Raw genomic sequence first — 22,435 nt, forward strand, 5'->3', positions numbered from 1 at the left:
TGACTCATTAATATAAAAAAATTATTAAAAAAAATATATTTTTTTATTTATTACGGAATGTCTTGTGAAAAAAATTATATTAGGACATAATTGCCACAAAAGAAATTATTTTATTGAAAAAAATATATATTTTAACATACTAGATCAAGGGTTAGATCTTTGAATACTTCAGTACATTTGAAGGCCAATACTTTTGCACTTTTACTCAAGTGATCTTTTACTAGAGTAATAATTTATCTAGTGTATCTCTCCGTTAACTCAAGTACATGATTTGTGCACTTCATTCACCACTTCAAATCACTTGTGCAGTGACTTCTATCATTTAAATAGCTATCATGTTTCTTCATTCAGTCTTAGACTACATCAAGAACAATCTCACCGATCCTCTGGATAGTACCCATAGTACTGCTGAAAGAATTGCTCAAGACCTGATGTCCTTGAACATGAAGCTCAAAGATCTAGAGGAAGCACTGAGACAAGCGGAAAAGGCTGTAAACAAAACATTTCTCATGAATGTTGTTAATGAAAACATTCTTTCTAATATCAAGGTACTTACATTTGTTCTTCGTAAAAGATTTAAATAGTTACAGATAAACAGTGAACTACAATACACTCTACCGTCATATTTCCTCAGAATCATTTTACGATTTTGGAGCTGGAGCAGAAAGACATCTTTTCTGACATGGCAATGATTATAGGAATACTTTTTATCCCTGAGGATCTTCAGAACATGTTGAACAGCCTTATAAATGTAAGCGCCTGGCATTATAGGGTAATTTGTCTGAAATCAATCAGAGTTTGGATTTCTGTGGAACATTAACTAAACTAGCATAAGTTACATGACATTTTTTTAGGGCTATGCAAAACTGGATGGAGCAAAATCACAGCTGAACCATAGACTTGATGAGCTTTCTAAAGCTACAGGCATGGACAATCTGGTCAGAAACACAGAGGAGCATGCACAGGAGCTCATGGACCTCGCAATGCATTTTCAAATGTAAGTTTGTTGTAAATGGGTTGTGTTTTTTTATGTGTTGATACAGGAACATTAGTGTCTCCCACACATGTTGTTATAGGTCTCTTCTAAATGTCACCAACACTTCAGCTGGTCATAAAGCGATGGACCTGATCATTGCTTTTGAAGACATTATTAACGCTATTAAAGAAGCCGAGGCAGAAGCTAATAAAGCCAACAGTGTTGCAGACCATGCCTTAGCAGTGAGTACTGCTTTGCTTAATCATTTCTATCAGTGTATTTCTTTTGTTAGACTGTTTGAAAGTACAGACATCCGTCATTATTTATTGCATATTTGATACAAATCGGACTTTGCTTTTAATTTTTGATTCGATATTATTTTAAATAATGTTTTAAATAATTCCCAGAAATTATGTCACCCTTAAACTAATATTTTGTTGCACATACGATTACTGAAAAAAACAAGCAATTTCCATATCTCCCAGTAAGACTTCTGCACCTGTCTACAGGTAGTTTGGCCAACTCTTCTGGAGCAAACTGCTTCAAAAGAAGGTCACCTTCTCCAGACTGCATGTTTCATCTCTTTCAGGGCTCAAACAAGGCCACGTTAAAATCTTCCTCTTCTTCTTTCGGCTTCTCCCATTGGGGGGCGCCACAGCGGATCATGTGTCTCCATACCCCCCTGTCCTCTACATCTGCCTCTTTCAACCCAACTACCTGCATGTCTTCCCTCACCACATCTATAAACCTCCTCTTTAGTCTTCCTCTTTAACTCCTTCCTGGTGGCTCCATCCTCAGCATTCTCCCACTGATATACCCCATGTTTTTGTACTTAGCCATTCATGGGTGCTTTTATGATCCTGTTGGAGGATCCATGAGCTGTGAATTAAATGGTTTGGTAGTTTCGATATTTCATTCTACACTTTACACATTCAATATAATCACACCTCCTACATGTTTTACAGTAGCCATCGTGCTCTTTCCTCTGAAAGCTTCATTATATCATTCAATTTCATCTGTCAACATACAAAAAAAAATCTCCAATTCAACTCATTTTTATTTGTATAGCGTTTTTAACAATGGACATTATCTCAAAGCAACTTTACACAGATAATGTGGTAATAAAGAATAAATGATGGTTCTTTATACGTGTCCCTAATGAGCGAGCCGGTCGCAGAAACCTTGAGAGGAACCAGATTCAAAGGAACCCATCCTCATCTGAGTGGCACCAAATGTCCATTTATTACAGTTAAACGATGAGGTGCAGTGATAGTGAGCAAATGCAAGCTGTAGTCCTGAGTCAGTGTAACAGGCTGTTGAGTTTAAACACAGTCTAAAACCATCCTCAACGTTACTGTGTTACTCCGTAATTTCATGGATACCCAGGCCATTGATGTTAAACCATCCCCAGCTGCACCGTGTGGCCTCCAATTGAAGAGAACCCCATCCAGAGGCAGGACAGGACGAAGCGTGCAGATCCGAAAAGGGGAGAAGGGCAGGAACAGTGGTACTCCAGGAACTTCTGTTTTAATTCATCAGTCCAAAGAACATTCTCCGATAACAATAATGGCTTGTTAACTTGCATTTTGCACAATTTGGAAAGACACAGGTTGCACGAACAGATTTGCATCCAAGCGCCTATTAATGCACCCCTCAAAAATGATGGTTTCTTCCTCATGACTTCTCAGGGAGTTTTTCCTTGCCACAGTCGTCACTGGATCGCTTTATTGGGCACTAAATTATAAATGATAAACTTACGATTATAAGGAACAAACTTATAGGCACTAACATCTACATTCTGTTATCTCTGTAAAGCTGCTTTGAGACGACGTCCATTGTAAAAAGCGCTCTACAAATAAAAAAGTGATTGGATTGACGTCAAAGAAAACTATTCGCTTGAAACATCACAATAATACACTTTCTTTTTTTTCTTTTCTTGAAGTACCAACAAATTTGTCCACAAAAGTTTTATACAGTAAAACCTTTTCATTTTGATTGTCTACATTCTTTGAACAGGATGTGAGAGCACAAGACCTGACCACAAAGGCAGAAGACCTTAAAACCTCTGCAAACAGCCTTGACAAAAACGTTAAAGAAGCAGAAAAAAACCTAGAAGGTCTTCTTGTTTCATTTTTCATTTTTTATCTCTGTTGAAGAATAATGTGAATGGTGAACGTAAATCTTTTCTATGGCAAGATATTAAACAGAGACTTTTATTTTACAAATGTCTTTACACAGCATTTATAATGTAAAGTATGTATGCTATAAATGCTCTATAGCAAATAGAAAGTAGGTGTAAATATAAGCAGAGTACAATATATAGAAATTGGTATTTAGTATTGGGACACTTGACTTTTCCAGCCATATGTGGTTCTTCACAGTTTTTATAGAATGTCATTGGGTGCGCAAGAATGACATTTTCCCTTTACTTGAACTAGGAGCACCAAAATTGTCCCAGCATGACAATGTGCATGAAGCCAGCTCTATCAATATATGTGTTACACGAGTAGAAGAAGGAACCTGCTCTTGCTAAAGAGCTCTGATCTCAACCCTATTAAACACCTTTGGGATGAATTAGAATGCTGACTACACACCACGCCTCCTCACCTTACCCATATCAGTATCTGACTTTACTTACACTCTTGTGACTGAATGAATTTCCACAAACGCACCCCAAAATCTAGTGGAAGAGTGGAGATTATTTCAATGGTAAATAGGGATATGGTGAGGAATGGGTGTTCAAAAAACCTATGCAAATCCTTTGGTCAGGTGTCCACAAACCTTTGTTCATGAAGTGTATATGTGTGTCATTCTTTAAAAAACAAAAAACATTAAGAAATCATCATTTGAAAAATTATCTTATCTAACTATTAGCATTTGGCATGTCAAACCTTATTTTAGATAAATAAACCAACAAAAAAACTTTTATATATGTTAGTATATGTTTTTAAAATCCTCATCCACTTTTTTTTTCATGTCTTCCATATGCGGCCTTTAGATGCTACAGAAAAGTATTCTAGCATTAACGAGGACCTGGACAAGGCAAAGAGCAAAAAAATGATTATGCATAAAGATATGCAAACTATCAAAAATGATCTGAACGCAATCAACCGAGGTGAGATGTCTGGCCCTAATACGAATCTTCATTTCAGTTGAATCATTTTGCTACTACAAAAGGTTTTAAACAAGATGTTGAATTCACATTTTGATTCAGATCAAACTGATGCCCTTCTGAGACAAGCGAAGGATGCTGTCCGAGCTGCCGACCGAACGGTCAGCGATGATACAGAACGTTTAAGGAACATTAGTGAGGAGTTGGACAAGATCAGCATACCCAGTGGTGACTCAGACGTGGACAACATCCTCAACACTGTCAACAAAACATGTGAGACTTTTCAAATATATACAATATATAGAATAAAAACTCCAGCATATTGGCAATTATTGTAAATGTGCATCTAATTAAATTACAGGACAAAGTTGTTTATTTAAGCATAACTTTTGTTGGGAGTGATGAGGATGGACAGGATTAGAAATGAGTTTATTAGAGGGGCAGTGCATGTAGGACGTTTTGGAGACAAGGTGAGGGAGGCGAGATTGAGATGGTTTGACATGTTACAGAGGAGGGACATAGGGTATATCAGTAGGAGAATGCTGAGGATGGAGCCACCAGGAAGGATGAAAAAAGAAGGCAAAGGAGAAGGTTTATGGATGTGGTGAGGGAAGACATGCAGGTAGTTGGGGTGTAAGAGGCAGATGTAGAGGACAGGGGGGTATGGAGACGGATGATCCGCTGTGGCGCCCCCTAATGGGAGAAGCCGAAAGAAGTGTACTGTGGCAGTGTACTGGCTTTTGTGGAATTGGCTTTATGAATCATGCACAAACATATATACAATGATAATAAAATGCATTGCTTACTTTCTTACTTACTTACTTAGTTACTAATAATCAGCTGATTAAAGACAGAGAGAAAAATGTAACTCGTACAATAATTAATGGGGAGCAAATGCAATTCGTTACAGACTACAAATACCTTGGTATAATGTTGGACCATAAACGTAGGTGGGATGCTTGTACTGATTATAGAGAGAAAGTATCTCTTTACAAAATGACTGTAATTTTTTTTATTGTCCATAGCAGAATGCTTATAACGTTTATGAGGCTTTTATTAAAAGCATTATGACATTTTGTGTGATTTGCTGTTATAGAAATGCTTCCGAGCCTCAGAGAAGATCACTGGGGAAGGTGGTAACAATTGCAAGTAAACTGTTAGGGATGCATTAGAGAGTGTATATAAAGAGAGAGTAAGGCCAACATCATTGTGAATGATAAAAGGCATCCTTTACATTACACTTTTTAATTGTTACCTCCTGGCTGGCGATATCTGGTTCCTAGATGCTCGAAAAAACAGGTCAAAATTATCTTTTATACCCCAAGCAATTAAATTCGTAAATTCTTCTTCCCCTAGTGGTAAGTGGTTGTCAGTTAGACTTTAATTACACTTATCAGCGTTAAATTAAATTGTTATTTATTTGTTTGTTTTTATTTTTTGCCAACTGTGAATTATTAAACGTCTGAGCGAGTATGCTGCAAACATACTTTCCCCACAGGGATCAACTGAACTGATTTGGTCAAAACACCTACAGTGATGATTAAACTCAATATGAGCTAGCTAGATAAATAGCTAGATAGATACAACTTTATTGTATAAATATGTATGTACAACAAATAAATATAAAGGTTCTGGGAATTTTACAAAAAGTGTGGGAGCTGGTGAGCAGGTACACTAAACTTTTTTATTATTTAATACAAAATATGGTATACAGTTTTCGATTATTTTGATTTGTTTTATTATTGTTTATTTGATAGTATTTATAGCTCTCACATCATTAGGAGATATACGTAGTCAATAAGGAACACATTAACATCTTACGAACAAATTCATGGTACGAACGGTCGTTTGGAATGTAACTCGTTCGTAAAGTGGGAATCGTCTGTATAGATATGATGTACAATGAATACACTATTATATACAGAAATAATTATCCAATAATTATCTAAATAATCATGATGATTGCTGTCATCATTAGTGTCCTAGTTGTAGTAATGATATGAGTATCTAGACATGAATAATTAAGTTTACCTAAATAAGACGGGTGCATATGACCATTTAGAGGTATTTAACTGGGGTGTCAGTACAGTTGCTTTCCTGTGCCAAACACGCACCATTCTGAATAAACGTTCAAAGTGTGCATTTTGTGGTAAATCTTGTGTCTCTTAGTGAATCGACTGAACACATTCTTCCCCAATCTGACTGATACTCTGGCTGAAGTGGAGAATCAGAGCAGCAGGCTGCCCAGCATGTCTGACAGCATTATGAGAATCAAAGACATGATCAAGAGGACCAGAGAACTGGCCAATACAGTATGTACTGAGTGTGTTTTGTAACATATTTTCCTACAAATACATCAATGTAAAGATTAATTTTGGAGCAGATAATCAGATTTTTGTGGAGCCAAACTCTGAGGATTATACTGAAATATAATGAATACACAGTGTGATCCTAGATTTGCTTTGCCATTTGTGCCGAGCTAGCATTTTTCAGCTAGCATCTCTGACCTACCAGTTACAGGTCATTAGCATTATTTAAAAAAAAGCAAACGTGAAATATGGCAGTGTATGAATATAAATGAGGGTGGCTTGATTTTGACTGAGATGTTGTTAAGATTTCTCTTCCGAATAAACATCTTTTCTGTGTCTTCAGATTAGGGGACCCATGTTATTCTCTGGGGAAAGCCACATAGAGCTACGTCCTTCTACAAACCTGGTTGATCTACAAGCCTTCACTGCCATGGACCTCCTGATCCATCGGCCCAAACAGGACGGATGCATTCGACGTCAGAGCAGAGAGGAAGAAAATCTATTCGTCCTTTACCTGGGAAACAAGAATGTAATGATGAATAGTATACAAGTGTACACATGGACTCTATCTATCTATCTATCTATCTATCTATCTATCTATCTATCTATCTATCTATCTATCTATCTATCTATCTATCTATTAGAGTAGTGTAGACAATAAAGGCTGCTACATAGCTTTTCCTACTTGAAGTTGTTAGCTAACAATGATAATATATAAGATTCTGACTAAAGTTGCTTTCTGTAGCTGGCCTTCTCACATATTATATCTTACCTTGTAGTATTAGGTTATTATGATTTGCTAGTGTTGGACACTACTCAAATGTTCTGTGTTTGTAATCCAGATGAAGAGAGACTTTATTGGAATGGCGGTTATGGACGGTGTCCTATATTGTGTGTACAAACTGGGTGGTATAACCTACAAAATAAAGACTCAACAAATTACCCGGTCCAGCATCAAAAGCTCCTTAATGGACAGAGTGGACTTCCGTAGGTAAAAACCAAATCACTTGTCCAATCTGGAAATATGTTCATAACGTCCCTTTCGATTGCACTTGTTCACGGCATTACATTTTTTTCTCTAATTAGAATTTACCAAGATGCTGAAGTCATGTATACCCAACATTTCAGCTCAAGTGAACCCAAGAGGATGCCAAAAATCACAAATCAACCGAATACAACTGTAAACCTGCTGGACCTGGGCAATGATGTGATCGTTTTCTATGTCGGAGGCTATCCGGATGACTTCACGGTAAGTCCATTTCACCTGAAATTGGATTAAGAAATGTGATTTATTGTAAGGGAGCACAATATATTTATATAGAGTTTCTGGGAAAGTGTTTATCTTCTATGGTTTTTGAAAGACACATGCATGTTCCTTTAGATTACAGGCAACAAACACGGTCATTTAAAGGTATGAAAATTTCTTAGTCCTAACAAATATATAAATATCTAAAGTTAATCTCAGAGCAGTTCAGTACGATTTAGGTGCTGTGACTGGGCAGGTCATTCCATGATAGATGACACTCCAGACAACTGAAGTCAGTTCCAATAAGCTGCAGTCCAGACGAAATGTTGCTTCAGTATATTTTTTATTATTAACTCTAACTGAGTTAGCATCTCAGGAAACTGACTACATAGCTACGTGACATAGTTACATGGAATTCACCCAAAACCTTCCATTAATGCTGAAAGTGACATTTTAGTAACTAATGTATACTAATAAATGACCTAGTCTGTTGCAAATAAATAAAAAGAACCCTCACATGTCTCCAGCTGATAGAAGACTCGCTGTTTCCATACTTTTAACAAGATTGTACATACTTTCTTTTTGTTTCTGATATAAGCCTCCACCGGAGCTCCAGTATCCCAAATTTAAAGGGTGCATCGAGTTTAACACATTAAACGAACACATCCTGAGCTTGTACAACTTCCAGAACGCTGTGAATATTAAAAATACAGACCGGTGTCTAAGGTAACTGAAAATATTCCTCTGCAATAGTTTTAGTTGTTTGTAGTTGTTTGTAGTATGTTTTAATTGGAATGTGCAATAGTGTTGTCTTTCTGTTCTCTTTCAGAGGCGAGTCCAGAGAGGTGACAAAATATTTTGATGGTACAGGATATGGCAAGATCGACGTGGTCAGCAGTCGATCCATCAGGTTCTATGTTTTAAGTCGACAAGAGAACGCCTTGCTTCTCTTTATGGGGAATGAGGTAAGTAAGAACTCCTCATCTAGTCAAGACTTGCAATCTTATTTCTAGCCATAGAAATTTTATAATCTTATTTTCTGACAGTTAGTAAAACTAAAAGTTATTTTATCTGCAAATATGAGGCCAACTTTGTATCTTTTAGACTTTATTTAAGCTGTTATAACTGGTTTAAGTTTGCCCAGTAATAATGCTTAATAATCAGACCTAGGACTGGTCCATTAGTATTATTTCTTCCAAATGCTTGTTTTAGGTCGACGCCAACACATTTATTTATAATTTAATAACAAATTATGAGACTTTGTAGTATCAAGTCAACATACTCTTTCCAAACATTATGCAGTATTATTATTTTATTTTTGGAACTTTGTTCTTTATGCAAAATACTTGTGGCTTTTTATAAAGATGTTCTGTAGTTTGATTTCAGTTTCTCATGTTGAATATCTTTCAGTGTTCATTAATGACAAAATCCATTCAATAATATTTATATTGCAATAAGTATATAGTATAAGTATTTTAAGAAGCAGCAATGTTTTCGCATCGTAACTACTATGTTACAAGACAGTCTTTATTTGAATCAATAATTGTTGACAATTTTGATCGTAATCTTGTTTCTTGTTTAAATGCTTAGTCTCATTTTAAGACAGAATGTAATATACAATGATGACAATTCACAAAATTAAGAGGAATTGTTAAGTAGCTCTGGTTTTAAGATATTTTTACACAAATTAAAAAACGCAAACTGTTTAAAAACGAATTAACAAGCTGTTTTTAAGTTCATTAGACTAAATCGACTCTTCTTTTTCTTCTTTTCCTTTCAAATGTTAACAAGTGTAATTATCTTACTGCACTGGCAGATCATTTGACGTGTTTCTAGACTGTATCTTCTTAAATTATACATTTATTTCTTATATTTAGACGGTTATATTTTTGTAGCTTAAAGTTTAATATGAGTGAAAAGAGTGAGAGGATGTGAAATGTATTGCAATGTATTCGGTGCCTATTGTGTGTTATAACTATGGACTGTGACAGAAGTATTTGAAACCAGCCTACGTGACAACAACAGCCATGCCATGCTCAATGTCACAAAGGATATTGTTATATATGCTGTATATTGCTATATATATACTGTTTTGTTGTCTGATGAAAATCTGAAGCTATTGAATTGTACAGTATCTGTAAGATTGTATATGTTGTGCTGCTGCTTATGTGCTACACATGAATGACTGATTTAATATTTGGATGGATGTGTAGGTGTATATATGTGTATATGTCATTAAATGTATTATTAAATGATCTAGCAAATGAAAGTATTTTTACTTTTACAGGACTCTCACTTCACCATTACTGTGGAAAGAGGGTATGTTGTTTTGCGGAGCACACAGAATGGTAAAACGCAGACTCAAAAGAGTAATGAAAAGGTTTTTCCAGTGGTACGCTCTATTCTATATATCTTTTAATATTTTTTTTAATACTTTATAAATAAAATTCACTCACTCTATTATATTATATTATATTATATTATATTATATTATATTATATTTGTTATATAATTTTTCTTTTTTGCTTTTACAGACCTATTTCCAGAACATTAAAATCCTCCAGTCGCCTGATCAAACCGAAATGAGGGTTGTTGAGTTTGCAGTCAATATTAGGATCAACTACAGGATCTATACACAAGCATTTATTGGTGGAATCCCAGATGCGATCGCAAAGAGGTAATGACTATTCCGGTGCAAATCTTATTCATAAAGGTGTAACATAAAAGATTCGAACATAGTTTCACTAAACTGCTACTCTTGGGCCCTTGAGAAAGGCCCTTAACCATCTGTGCTCCAGGGGCACTGTAAAAAACTATGTAGTTGTGCCTATCGAATGTGCACCATTTAAAGTATTCCACTATATTGCACTAAAATCTGAATGATATCAATGTTGGTCAGGCTGGATGTCTTTAAAAAATCAAAAAGAGCCCCCAGATTCCTCTGCATGGATTCCTTGCTGGAGGTCCTAGGGGATCCTGCAGAGCATTTGCCCAAGGAGCCAAAGCTAAAGTGTGTTTCACAATCATTCAAGAGGTTAATAACAAATGTACTGGTATGGAAAATCTACCCAACTGATAAATGTGATAAAAAGAGTGACATTAATACTCTCAAATCTTGTTTTTAACTGCATGCCATGTTGGCCCATTGTAGTGTAAGCTAAAGGTTTAATCAAGTAAAAAACTGTGACCTGCTGTTGAAATGTGAAAATGTCATAAATCACAAATAGATACACTTCTTCTTCTTCTATTGGCTGCTCCCATTTGGGGTTGCCACAGCAGATCATCCGTCTCCATACCACCCTTGTCCTCTACATCTGCCTCTTTCAACCCAACTACCTGCATGTATTCCCTCATAAACCTCCCTCATAAACGACATCTATAAACCACCTCCTTGGCCTTCCGCTTTTCCTCCTTCCTAGCAGCTCTATCCTCAGCATTCTCTTACTGATATACCCCATGTTCCTCCTCTGCACATGTCCAAACCATCTCAAGCTCTCTCTCACTTTGTCCCCAAAATGTCCTACAATGTGCTGTCCCTCTAATAAACTCATTTCTAATCCTGTCCATCGTTGTCACTCCCAATGAAAATCTCATTTTGTCTTCATATCTTCATATTGTCACATCGACAATAACAACAAAAGTATTGGGATACATGACTTTTCCCTCCATATGTGGTTTTATTCCCTAACTGTTATCACAAAAATGAAAATCACAGCTGGCTCCGACTTAAAAAATAAAAAACCACCAAAGCTTTTTTAAATGAATTTAGCAGAATTAAGACATTTAACATCTGAAGCAGTTACATTGACAGCAAACTGAAGTAAAGACATCCTTAATTGATGTGGGATAAATGATCGTGTGATCATTTCAATTCATCTGTAAAATCATTTTATTCCAGATTTAATATGAACCACCCGGCACTGAGAGGATGTCTCAAAGGCCTTGAGGTGGACATCGCCATCAAATTTTCAGAGGCAATTGGAATTCATCCTGGATGTCCACTGGCTTTACTGGTAAGGCTCGATTAAAACATCAAGCAACTCCATGCATTAATCATTACATTTATTTATTTGATATATTAGTATATAAACACTATATCATCACATAATAGAAGGAGGAAAGTGGACGCATGATGCACTTTATGTGGCGAGGACACTTATGCCAGTCCTTAGCTCTGTGTCCTGTTATGTAGCTCTATGCTGTTTGATGTAGCACCAGGAGAAACGTTGTCTTATTTCACCGTGTATTGCGTCAGCTATATATATGATTGAAATGGCGAGAAAGGCTTCTTGACTCCAATTGAAAGTTTCAGCATTTAATGTAATTACTAAATTGAACATTTGAGTAAAATCAATATTCATTGTGTTTTTTCAGGGTGTACATGAGGTTACACTGGAGACAGGAAGCTCTCTGGCTCTTACTGCTAACATTACATTGCCAGATAGGGCCACAATGGTTTCGCTGGGTTTCAGATCCACACAGAGCAGCGGTGTGTTACTGCACACCGGGGACACGGTGAGTGCACGCTCATCTCTAATGATTCTTTATCTCTGGATTATGACATTGTACCTGGATTGATTTTCTGTAATAAGTGTAACTCAATTTAAGTCAATGTATATAATCAATACAAATCAAGCTAATCTAGAGTTTCTTGGTGTATTTGCCTCTGACAAGCAGAACAGTGGATTTGAACTGTCTCTGGTTGATGGATATGTCGAGATAAAAGACAGAACAACCAATTTGAAGTCGAAAAACAGATACGATGAGGGAAGATGGCACTATGTGACGGCTTTAAGAAACAGCACAGGGTAATGGATGAATGAATGAATGAATAAATGAATGAATGAATGAATGAATGAACCACCAAAAAGGATTCAAATGTATTTAGTGTATACACTTATTCCAAGCATAAATCATCATTCAATAGCATTTAATATGTAATGTGTGTTATTTTGTTCCAGAATGGAGCTAAACGTTGACAATTCAGACAGAGGAGACGTGCAGACGATGTCCACAGCCTCTATAGTGAAAGAAAACGAAGTCATTTTAGGAAAAGAGTCATTCAGGGGTTGCCTGAGGAATCTTTACTTGAGAGGGTTAATATTGTTCTTTTACTTGCATTGCACTATTTGTATATAGAGATAATATTTGAGGAATGTGTTCTGTGTGCATATTCAGCGAAGGTGGGCATGTCTTTGAGCGAGACATGTTGGGCGTGTCTTCCTTTTTACTCAGACACTCATAGAGGTTCTGTCAGAGGTACAGAATTTTAGATCGCCAGCTAGAGTTGATGGTGATGATCACACTATTTTGATATCCAAATCAGAGCAACCTTTATATACGAAAACATTATTCCAAAATGTTTAAGTTTAAGAACAAGCCATACAAAAAACAAGGGGTTTCGCATTTTGGATTGTTTCATTATATACAATTTGAAACCAAGCTGTTCTCACGGATAGATCAGGCGTCAGAAACCGGGAGTAATAGAGAATGTCTTTATTTTGTTTACACAAACAAACATGAGAGTTTGAGATGTGACTGGAGCAAATGGTACACTTAACTGAGTGCTTCCTTCAGAAGCGTAGCCAGGAGCTACACCAGAGGTAGGAAGTCCGGGTGATCTATGGTTGTAACTGGTAGATCGGACCGTGAGTGAAGGGGAATGGGGACCTTATAAAGGGGACAGGTAAATGGAGGACAGGTGTAGGTGATTAGGAGGAGGAGGACAGTATAGCCATACAACATACAGTTCAGCATCAGTTCAACAGCAAGCAGAACATTTAATGAGGTATAAATGATGGAAGAAACTCCTGACTCGAACTCGCCACTACACCCGTTTGAGGCTCTTTTGTTTTGGGCTCATGATCATTGTAATAGAAATCAATCAGTGTTTGACTCATTGATAACATTCTATTAATAGATCAGTGTCCTGAGAGTCACATTCGAGTCTTTTCACTTAAACTGAGTTGATTAAGCAAAGAGTCTTGTGATAAAGATGATAACAGGAACATTATAGTTATAATAAATCATAGTACTTTGGATATCTAAGTATATTTGAAGGCAAATACTTTTGTACTTTTACTTAAGTGAAAGTTTGACTTTTACTGGAGTCACATTTTACGGAGTCACATTTTACAGAGTGTAAAAACATTACTTAACTAGCTAGACAAACATGTGACTAGCAAATTAAATAGTTGATTCTTTTTAAATGATGACTCCTGTATATGGATTAAAAAATGCCCACATTTGGATAAATGATCTAAATTTTTTTTTCACTCAAAAATGTGTTTACATTCATTAATCACACTGTTTGACTTCACGCATACTACACTATATCGAGAACATTTTGTGGACCCCTGACATAAAATTTGAACGTGTTTTTTGAACATCCAATTCCGCTCTTAATCCACATTTGTTGTTATAATAACCTCAACGATTTTGGAAAGATGTTCCACTAGATTTTGGAGTATGTTTGTGGAGATTTGTGGAGATTCAGACATCCACAAGGGTGTTAGTAAAGTACTGATGTAGGTGAGGTGATGAGGCCTGGGGTGCAGTCAGTGTTCCAATTCATCCCAAAGGTATTCAATAGGGTTGAAGTCAGAGCTCTATAGCAGAAGACTTTAACCCATGTAAAGTATATCTTTATGGAAGTGGCTATGTTGACAGGAGCAGGAGAATTTTATGCTACCACATTTAATATTTCCGAAAACATCCCGTACATTTGGTGTGCCTCGAACTTTGTGGTAACAGTTTTGTAGAAGAACCAGATATAGCTGGAAAAGGCAGGTGTCCCAAGACTTTTAGTCCATGCATTTTATGAATAAAAACAATATCTTAATATGTTGATATGAGAAAATCTAACATGGTTTAATGTTCTTACGGTGTCTAGATTGGAAAACAGATACGTCCCAATTGGCCTGAGCAATTTCACTCAGAAGGGAGACGTCTCTTTGGGGGTGTGTAAACCTCAGCACCAGCCTCTGTCTATCATTGCGAGAAGCAACAGAGGAAGAGGGCATGTCAAGTCCATCAGAAAGGTTTGTTCAGAGAATACAAAATAATATATGATTTAGATACACATACAGGCACAGACAGAACCGTAAATAAAATAGGTGTGAAGGTTTACAGTACTGACATCTTTTACAACTTTTACTAGGTTATTACTCTTAATTACTAATAGATACTGCAGAATTACTCCTTATACATCAATCAAGTAAATGTTTCAGTACAACATACAATATATTTATATATTTTGCATTATTACCCATGTTTTATTTGTTCCATCTTCAGTTGTTTTGATATCTGATACTACACTACATAGACAAGATAGATCTTGATCATCCCATTCTACATTTAGTCCTCATTTCCTGTTATAATATCCTCCATTCTTCTGGGAAGATGTTCCACTAGATTTTGTGGAGATTCATTGATTCATCAGCCACAAGGGTGTTAGTAAACATTTTGCAAACGTTGTGTAAAATTATATTGCTAGCAATTATCTAAAGATGTCATTCTGTCTGTGTACCATCACAGAAAATGTTCTGGGGGGGCATTTTTTAGAAAATTATATCTTGAAATTTCAGATCCCAGCCACACCAAGCTGCTACTCCTGGGCCTCTTTGTAAGGCTCTTAACCTCATAACTGCTTAGTTTAATGAATAAAATAAAAGTCGCTCTGAATGTTTTATGTGAATTATTTTGTGTTTTTCAGTCTCAGCAAGATTGTAGCGAGCCAGCCAGTCACACCCTGGCCTACCATCTCAGCCCACACAGTCAGCTGCAGTATACAATATCTCCAGAAGACCTTAATTACAGGTGAGTGTGCATTTTGGCTAAAATCAGAGGTCCTTTTTCATCGATTTGCCAGAAATCAGCAATCAGGGAAACCAAGAATTATTGTGGAGATTTTATTTTCTCTTCTCTTCTAGGCCTCATATTTTCCTGGACATGCGGACGAGGTCAGCTAACGGCCTGCTGCTCCGTATCGCCAATAAGCACGGTTTTGCTCGCGTGGTTGTGTTTATGAGTGGCGGCAGAATCAATCTCTTTGTCGGCGATGGAACACTGATCTCCTATCAGAAGAAGATTAACGATGGCACCTGGCACAATGTACACCATTGTCTCTATGTTCTTATAAAGAATGACATCATAGGATTGTAACATTGTAGAGAATATGCAATATATGGACAAAACAATTGTGGACACCTCACCATAAGATATGTATGTGGTTCCTTAAGATCCCACGACATGCTGTTATGATAACCTCGACTTTTCTGAAATTCAAAAACAAGGTTGTTAGCTTCCTCACCTTACATCAGTACCTGACTTTACTAAGAGTCCAGTCAGCGTTCTAATTTATCCCAAAGGGACGTGGAAGCCTTTTGGTTATGATGTTGGACTTCTGATTGAATTAAGATTGGAGTGTTGAGAATTTGAACCCCATCACCATCAAGCTGAAACTGCCGATCCCTTAAACAAGTCCCTTAATCCTGGACTACTCAGTTGTATGTTGCTCTGTATAAGAACATCTGCCAAGTGGCATAAATGTAAATGTAAAGGTCTTTAATAGGGTTGGGGTCATTTACATGATCAGCATTTGGCAGACGCTCTTATCAGAGCGACTTGCAGTTATCTCAGTTATACAGCTGAGCAATTAAGGGTTACGGGCCTTGCTCAAGGGCCCAGAGGTGTCAGCTTGGTGGTGCTGGGACATGAGCCCATTACTTTATGATCAGAAGTCCAACATCTTATCTACTGAGCTACCACTTCCAAGGTCAGAGATCTATAGCAGGACACTGATCTCAAAATCTTCCTCTCCATACCATCTTCATGGATCTGGCTTTGTGTATTATCATGCTGGAATACTTTTGGGTCTCCCAGTTCAAGTAAAGAGGAAATTCTACCGCATCCAATAACATCCTATACAATTGTGTGCCTTCAAACTAACAGTTTGAGAAAAAAACCACATATGGCTCGATAAGTCAGGTGTCCCGATACTTTTGGAAATACAATGAAGGTCAATACACTTGATGACTCATTCTCAGTAAATATGTGCTCTGTAGGTAAATGTGTGAAGGTTGTAGCTGGCATCTGAAGGGTTTTGTTTATAATCTTTTTGACAGATCAGATTTAGTGTTGAGCAGGACGTCACACACCTGGTGGTGGACGGTTTTCGTGTGCCGGATGGACAGTTGCAAAAGGATGAAGGGATCTCGATGGAGCTTCAGCCTCCTGTTTATTTTGGAGCTGGAAATATTAAATCAACCACTAACACTCAGGCATGTTATCAAACTTTGTTTTTAGTACACATTAACATGATTTTTCTCATAATATAACTTATATAAAGAATTTCCAGAAAAGACGTCCTTGTCTCGCATTTCCAGGGCAAACATTTCCCTCAGAAGAGTGTGATAGGATGCATCCGCAACATCAGGTTTAATGACGTTCGTATTGGAGAGCCGGCCGTCAATCATGGAGGAGGTCCCTGTTTCAATGGGGGATTCGAGGAAGGGGTGTACTTCGCTGGTGGTGGATCATACATTGTGTTAGGTTCGGACATCATTTACAAAATCATACTTCATTTGGATTTAGAGCTATGAGTCTTGGAGCAGTGTGATGAAGTTTTTGTTTTTGCTTCGAACTTTATGAATGAGATGCAGGAAATAATGAATGAAAAATGAAAGGAGAAACAACACAGCGCACAAGGACTAAATGCTCTTACACACACAATTCGGAGTGAAATGTGAATGGAAATGTGTAGAAAAGTAATAAATCATTAGGCACATCTAATTTTACACTGAGAAATTCATATACACTTCTATTGGCAAAAGTATTGGGACACCCGACACATGGGGTGATCTAAAAAAATTGATAACACGCCAGGAGATGGTGGCACAAGGTTGCACACACAGTCACAGGAAGCACCGACCTTTAAAAGTCGGTGTGCCAAAAGACATCTTCCTGTGTACATCGGGAGCTGTGCAACCGGATGCTATTCTGACTACGTGTGTTACAATGTCTACTATTCACCGAGCCCTGTCATCAAACTCTCCTCACACGTGAGTTTGTCTCACCCTAATTGCCAGATGAGTTCGCCCTTTTCTCAAAGATGAAGATCCAGAGCTCAAAGGTCGCCGTTTTGACACCAATGTGAAGATTCACAAAGCACAAAGCCAGCGCCATGAAGATGCTTTGGAATTAAAAAGATCTCCTGCTATAAAGTTCTGACTTCAACAATATTGAACAGAGTTGGGATGAAGTAAATGCTGACTGCACCTCCGGCCTCCTCACCTCACCTACATCAGTACCTGACATTACTAATGCCCTCGTTGCTGAATGAGGACAAATCTCACACTCCCAACATTTAGTTCCCAGAAGAATGGAGGTTATACAGCAAATAGTGACTAGATGTGGAATGCAATGTTAAATAAAGAACATGCAAATCTTATGCTTAATTTTTTTTTTAAACTGCATTTTTTTCTCTCCAGAGAAACACTTTAAAATGGGTTCTGAGTTCGAGTTGACGTTTGAAGTTCGTCCCAGACACACAACTGGTTTACTCATCCACTGCCGAAGTCACCACAATCGCAGCCTGAGTGTTTTCCTGAAGAACGGCACAGTGAGTCTTTGGTTAGATTTTGTCCTGTGTATTATGGGATGTCTTTATGGTTTTGGGCCCATTATATGTTCTGATATTTGTTGTATTTTATTAAAAGTGGAATTAATTACAAATAATGCGAGTTATACAATTTAAACAACCGGTAATATCATCATCAGTTCAACAAGCAAATTTTGATTAAAATTCTGTCATGAATTGTCTTTGACAATTTTCTTGCTTTTGGGAATTTAATCTTTTTTTCTTTATATTATAACAAAGTAATTGGGGAAACTATGAGGGGAATTTGTCTTTCTGTTTTTCCTTCTCTCCAATCCATGTCCTGTTATGCATATTATGTTTTCTATATGCTTTTTAATAATGACAAGAACTCATTATTTACTGTACTGCCTTGCACGCATGATTACAGATGGCGGTCCAAGCGAACGATGGGGCAGGAGAGTACAGCACTTCTGTGACCAGTCCATCACCGCTCTGTGCAGGATTTTTCCATCATGTAACAGGTGACATTTACATCTGATTCCAGATGACCAGTTTCTAAGAGCCCTGCTGTACACTGACAAAATGTATGTGAAGGCAAGTTGGTGTAGAATTTAAATGAAACCCAGAATATTACTTTTTCAATGATGCTGTAATGATGAATTATGGTCAGTATTTATTTCTGCATTAAAACAACATTATGTTCACAACAGATTGACACTAGACATTTGTATATTTATTCCCAAACAGAAAAGAGTTATAAAGCATGTCTTCCTTCTACCTTGAGATATGGTGGGATCAGTGGTGCAGTAGTGGATGTGGTGCAGTTGTAGAGGATAAAGGAAGCAGTGGAGCATTGGTAAAGTATAGAGGGATCTGTAAAGCAGTGATAGAAAGTGAAGTGAGGGAGCAGTGGAGCTGCACTAAAGCATGGAGGGAGCAGTGGTATAGAATAGAGAGTATGGTGTTGTGGTAGGTGATGGAGGGATCTGTGAAGCAGTGGTATAGTGTGTGGTTAGGGAGTAGTGGAGCTGTGGTAGAGGATGGAGTGATAGATGGAGCAGTGGTTGAGGATGGATGGAACAGTGTATTAGTGGTAGAGGTTTAAGAGAGCAATGGAGCACTGCTAGAGAATAGTGTTATGAGTGGAGCAGTGGTAGAGGAAGGAGGTAGAAGTGGACTAGTGTTTTGGATGGAGGGATGAGTGGAGCAGTGGTAGAGGAAGGAGGTAGAAGTGGACTAGTGTTTTGGATGGAGGGATGAGTGGAGCAGTTGTAGAGAATGGAGGAAATAGTGGAGCAATGATAGAGGGTGGAGGGAATAGTGGTACATTGGTAGAGATAGAGGGGAGCAATGGAGTAGTGGTTTCAGATGAAAGGATGAGTGGATCAGTGGTAGAGGGAATCAAGGGGCCCCCCATAAGTCATTAGGGACAACCCCATGACAAGTAAAAAATAGACTTGGGGGGTCCCCAAGATTATTTCAGTAAAAAAAAGTCTTGACTCAATTCGAGCATTGGGTTTGACCTTTTTTATGGAAGTTTGTAAATGATTTGGATGGTAGGAATCTCACATATAGGGTGCCTAAAAGGGCTAGAAACAGCGCTAGGAACAGGAGTCTTGTTTTTACACCACTTTTTTCCCCCAGTGACTAAAAAAGGAAACGTCATCAAGCTTAAGATGGGACACATTTCCAAAAGCGCTGTTGGGCCTTATGTGTATTTTCCTTACATGACTCATCATAGACTTTACATCGGAGGTGTTCCAGGTAAACTCTCAATAATGCATTTGTTTCTTAAGCACCTTTAAAGAATCTTGAATATGAATAACAAAATCACAGTGTGTATTAATAATACCGCATCCTATTTTAAAATTTAGAGGACAGCGTCAGAGTGAATGCAGTGTTGTTCAGGACGAAATAGTTGGTTATGGATAACACTATGAGTGGCAGTAAACTATGGCAGTTACACTATGAGTGGCAGTAAAGACATCTGTGCACTACTGTATTGTTGATGGCTCTTTATTCATGTTGTCAATGCAGAACCCAAGAGGAAACAAGTGCCTGTGTGGAGCTCCTACATGGGATGTTTGAGAAACGTGCAAATGGACCAGGCTTCGCTTTCATTCAAGTCTGTCAGCAGTGTGTTCGGTGCCATCAATGTCAACGAGTGTCCAGCAGAGTAGTGTAAAGCTTGGCTGTATTAGCAAAACACATATTTTATTTGATTTATTATGATTATCTTATTATGTTTAAAATCAAAATTGTGCGACTAAGAGGAACTAGACGAGGCGGTATCAAGGTGAAAGTCTTTAATGAAGCATAGGCAAAATTGGACAAGACCCTTTTACGGTATTCTCTTGGAATCAACCGACTATTGAGATTAATTCGAGTTTTTAGCATTTGCTCCCGAATAATCATTGTCACTGACCAGGTTGCCATTAATTTTTTTTTCCATCCATGTAACAAATGCTCACTATTTCCTTCCAGTGCTAAAACTATGAATAAATATAACATTTATAATGATAATAATAATACAGTTGGAGGGCATAAGCTTTCATTTGACCTCTCATTGTTTTTTAATGCAGTGTGTGCATTATTATGTATGTGTGTCCAATTCATGTCAACCCAAAAAGACAATTTCTTTTCAATAAATTTTTTTCAATTACATTTTTATTTGTAGAGCGCTTTCAACAAACTCGGTATAAAAGAATGTGGTTTTTCACAGAATGGCTTATAACAGTTTTTCAAAGGTTTTTATTTGTCAACACCACCGTATGTGCGGACATTCAGCGGAATCGAAATACCGTTTTTCTTCTTTCAATGCAATATAAAAAGTTTGTATGAAAATATCAGCAATCTAGAAACAGATTATGTATAAAGGTAACAGCAGTATACTGGTCATAAATGTATATATATATATATATATATATATACAGTACAGACCAAAAGTTTGGACACATCTTCTCATTCAAAGAGTTTTCTTTATTTTCATGACTATGAAAATTGTAGATTCACACTGAAGGCATCAAAACTATGAATTAACACGTGGAATTATATATGGAATTATATACATAACAAAAAATTGTGAAACAACTGAAAAATGTCATATTCTAGGTTCTTCAAAGTAGCCACCTTTTGCTTTGATTACTGCTTTGCACACTCTTGGCATTCTCTTGATGAGCTTCAAGAGGTAGTCACCTGAAATGGTCTTCCAACAGTCTTGAAGGAGTTCCCGAGATGCTTGGCACTTGTTGGCCCTTTTGCCTTCACTCTGCGGTCCAGCTCACCCCTAAACCATCTCGATTGGGTTCAGGTCCGGTGACTGTGGAGGCCAGGTCATCTGGTGCAGCACCCATCACTCTCCTTATTGGTCAAATAGCCCTTGATGCCTTCAGTGTGACTCTACAATTTTCATAGTCATGAAAATAAAGAAAACTCTTTGAATGAGAAGGTGTGTCCAAACTTATGGTCTGTACTGTGTATATATATATATATATATATATATATATATATATATATATATATATATATATATATATATACGAAGTGAATACATCTCCATCATACATCTGACTGAATATACATCTGCGTAAATGTAAACAGCTAATTTTGTTAATATGCAACTATACCTCCAAATATATGTAAACAATTTATAGGTGCAAATCCAGATATAAATGTAAACATTCTGAAGTTATGAGTTTAAAGGCATTTGTAAGGTGTAAGACAGAAAGCAGCAGTATGACAGTAGTGCAAAAGACTGTAATGAGTAAAAGTGCAAAGTTTCAAAGAATTTGTACATGTAACATTTTTTAAATAGGTGTTTAAACACAGGACTATTTTTTATGTATTATTATTATAATTCAATATTTGAGAAGGTTATATGAGTAATCATACCGTTTTCTCAGATTTGCACTGTGTGAATTTTGGTATGTAAATTTTAGTAATGGTAAAAAGGTTAAAGGTATGCCTATTCAATTTGTTTTATCTCTTTATCATAGTAGAATTTTGATCTATCATTTTGTGGACACCTGATCATGACACCCATATGAAGGTCTTCCCCAAATTGTCTCAAAGTTAAAAGCATAAAACTACATACTGTAGCATCTCCCTTCACTGGAACTTAAAGCGCATAAATAGGTTCCAGCTTTACATTTCTGTAGTGCACAAAGCAAGCTCCAGGGAGATACCCATAAGG

At 37.1% G+C, this 22,435-nt stretch overlaps 1 protein-coding gene across 2 annotated transcripts; it reads left to right on the forward strand.

The window, feature by feature from the left end:
• The first annotated feature begins 677 nt into the window (after positions 1-677).
• Positions 678-20,907, forward strand: lama3 (laminin, alpha 3). Of its 2 annotated transcripts, XM_046856979.1 has the most exons (27): positions 678-751; positions 855-997; positions 1,077-1,218; positions 2,993-3,092; positions 3,975-4,091; positions 4,191-4,361; positions 6,258-6,400; positions 6,741-6,926; positions 7,240-7,388; positions 7,484-7,646; positions 8,242-8,369; positions 8,473-8,608; positions 9,931-10,035; positions 10,178-10,320; positions 11,542-11,656; positions 12,018-12,158; positions 12,321-12,451; positions 12,605-12,739; positions 14,536-14,683; positions 15,358-15,461; positions 15,575-15,755; positions 16,769-16,924; positions 17,030-17,195; positions 18,134-18,264; positions 18,671-18,764; positions 19,888-20,007; positions 20,281-20,907. In XM_046856979.1, exons 1-27 carry the CDS (start codon positions 683-685, stop codon positions 20,421-20,423), a joined length of 3,660 nt encoding a protein of 1,219 aa, XP_046712935.1. In that variant the 5' UTR covers positions 678-682; the 3' UTR covers positions 20,424-20,907. The 2 variants fall into 2 exon arrangements, 1 of the variants encoding a protein (XP_046712935.1); XR_006926876.1 differs by lacking the exons at positions 19,888-20,007; positions 20,281-20,907 and adding an exon at positions 19,469-19,671 and having other exon boundaries at positions 18,671-19,409.
• The last annotated feature ends 1,528 nt before the right edge of the window (positions 20,908-22,435 follow it).

The sequence above is a fragment of the Silurus meridionalis genome, chromosome 9 (assembly GCF_014805685.1).
Source record: "Silurus meridionalis isolate SWU-2019-XX chromosome 9, ASM1480568v1, whole genome shotgun sequence".
NCBI classification, from domain to species: Eukaryota; Metazoa; Chordata; class Actinopteri; order Siluriformes; family Siluridae; genus Silurus; species Silurus meridionalis.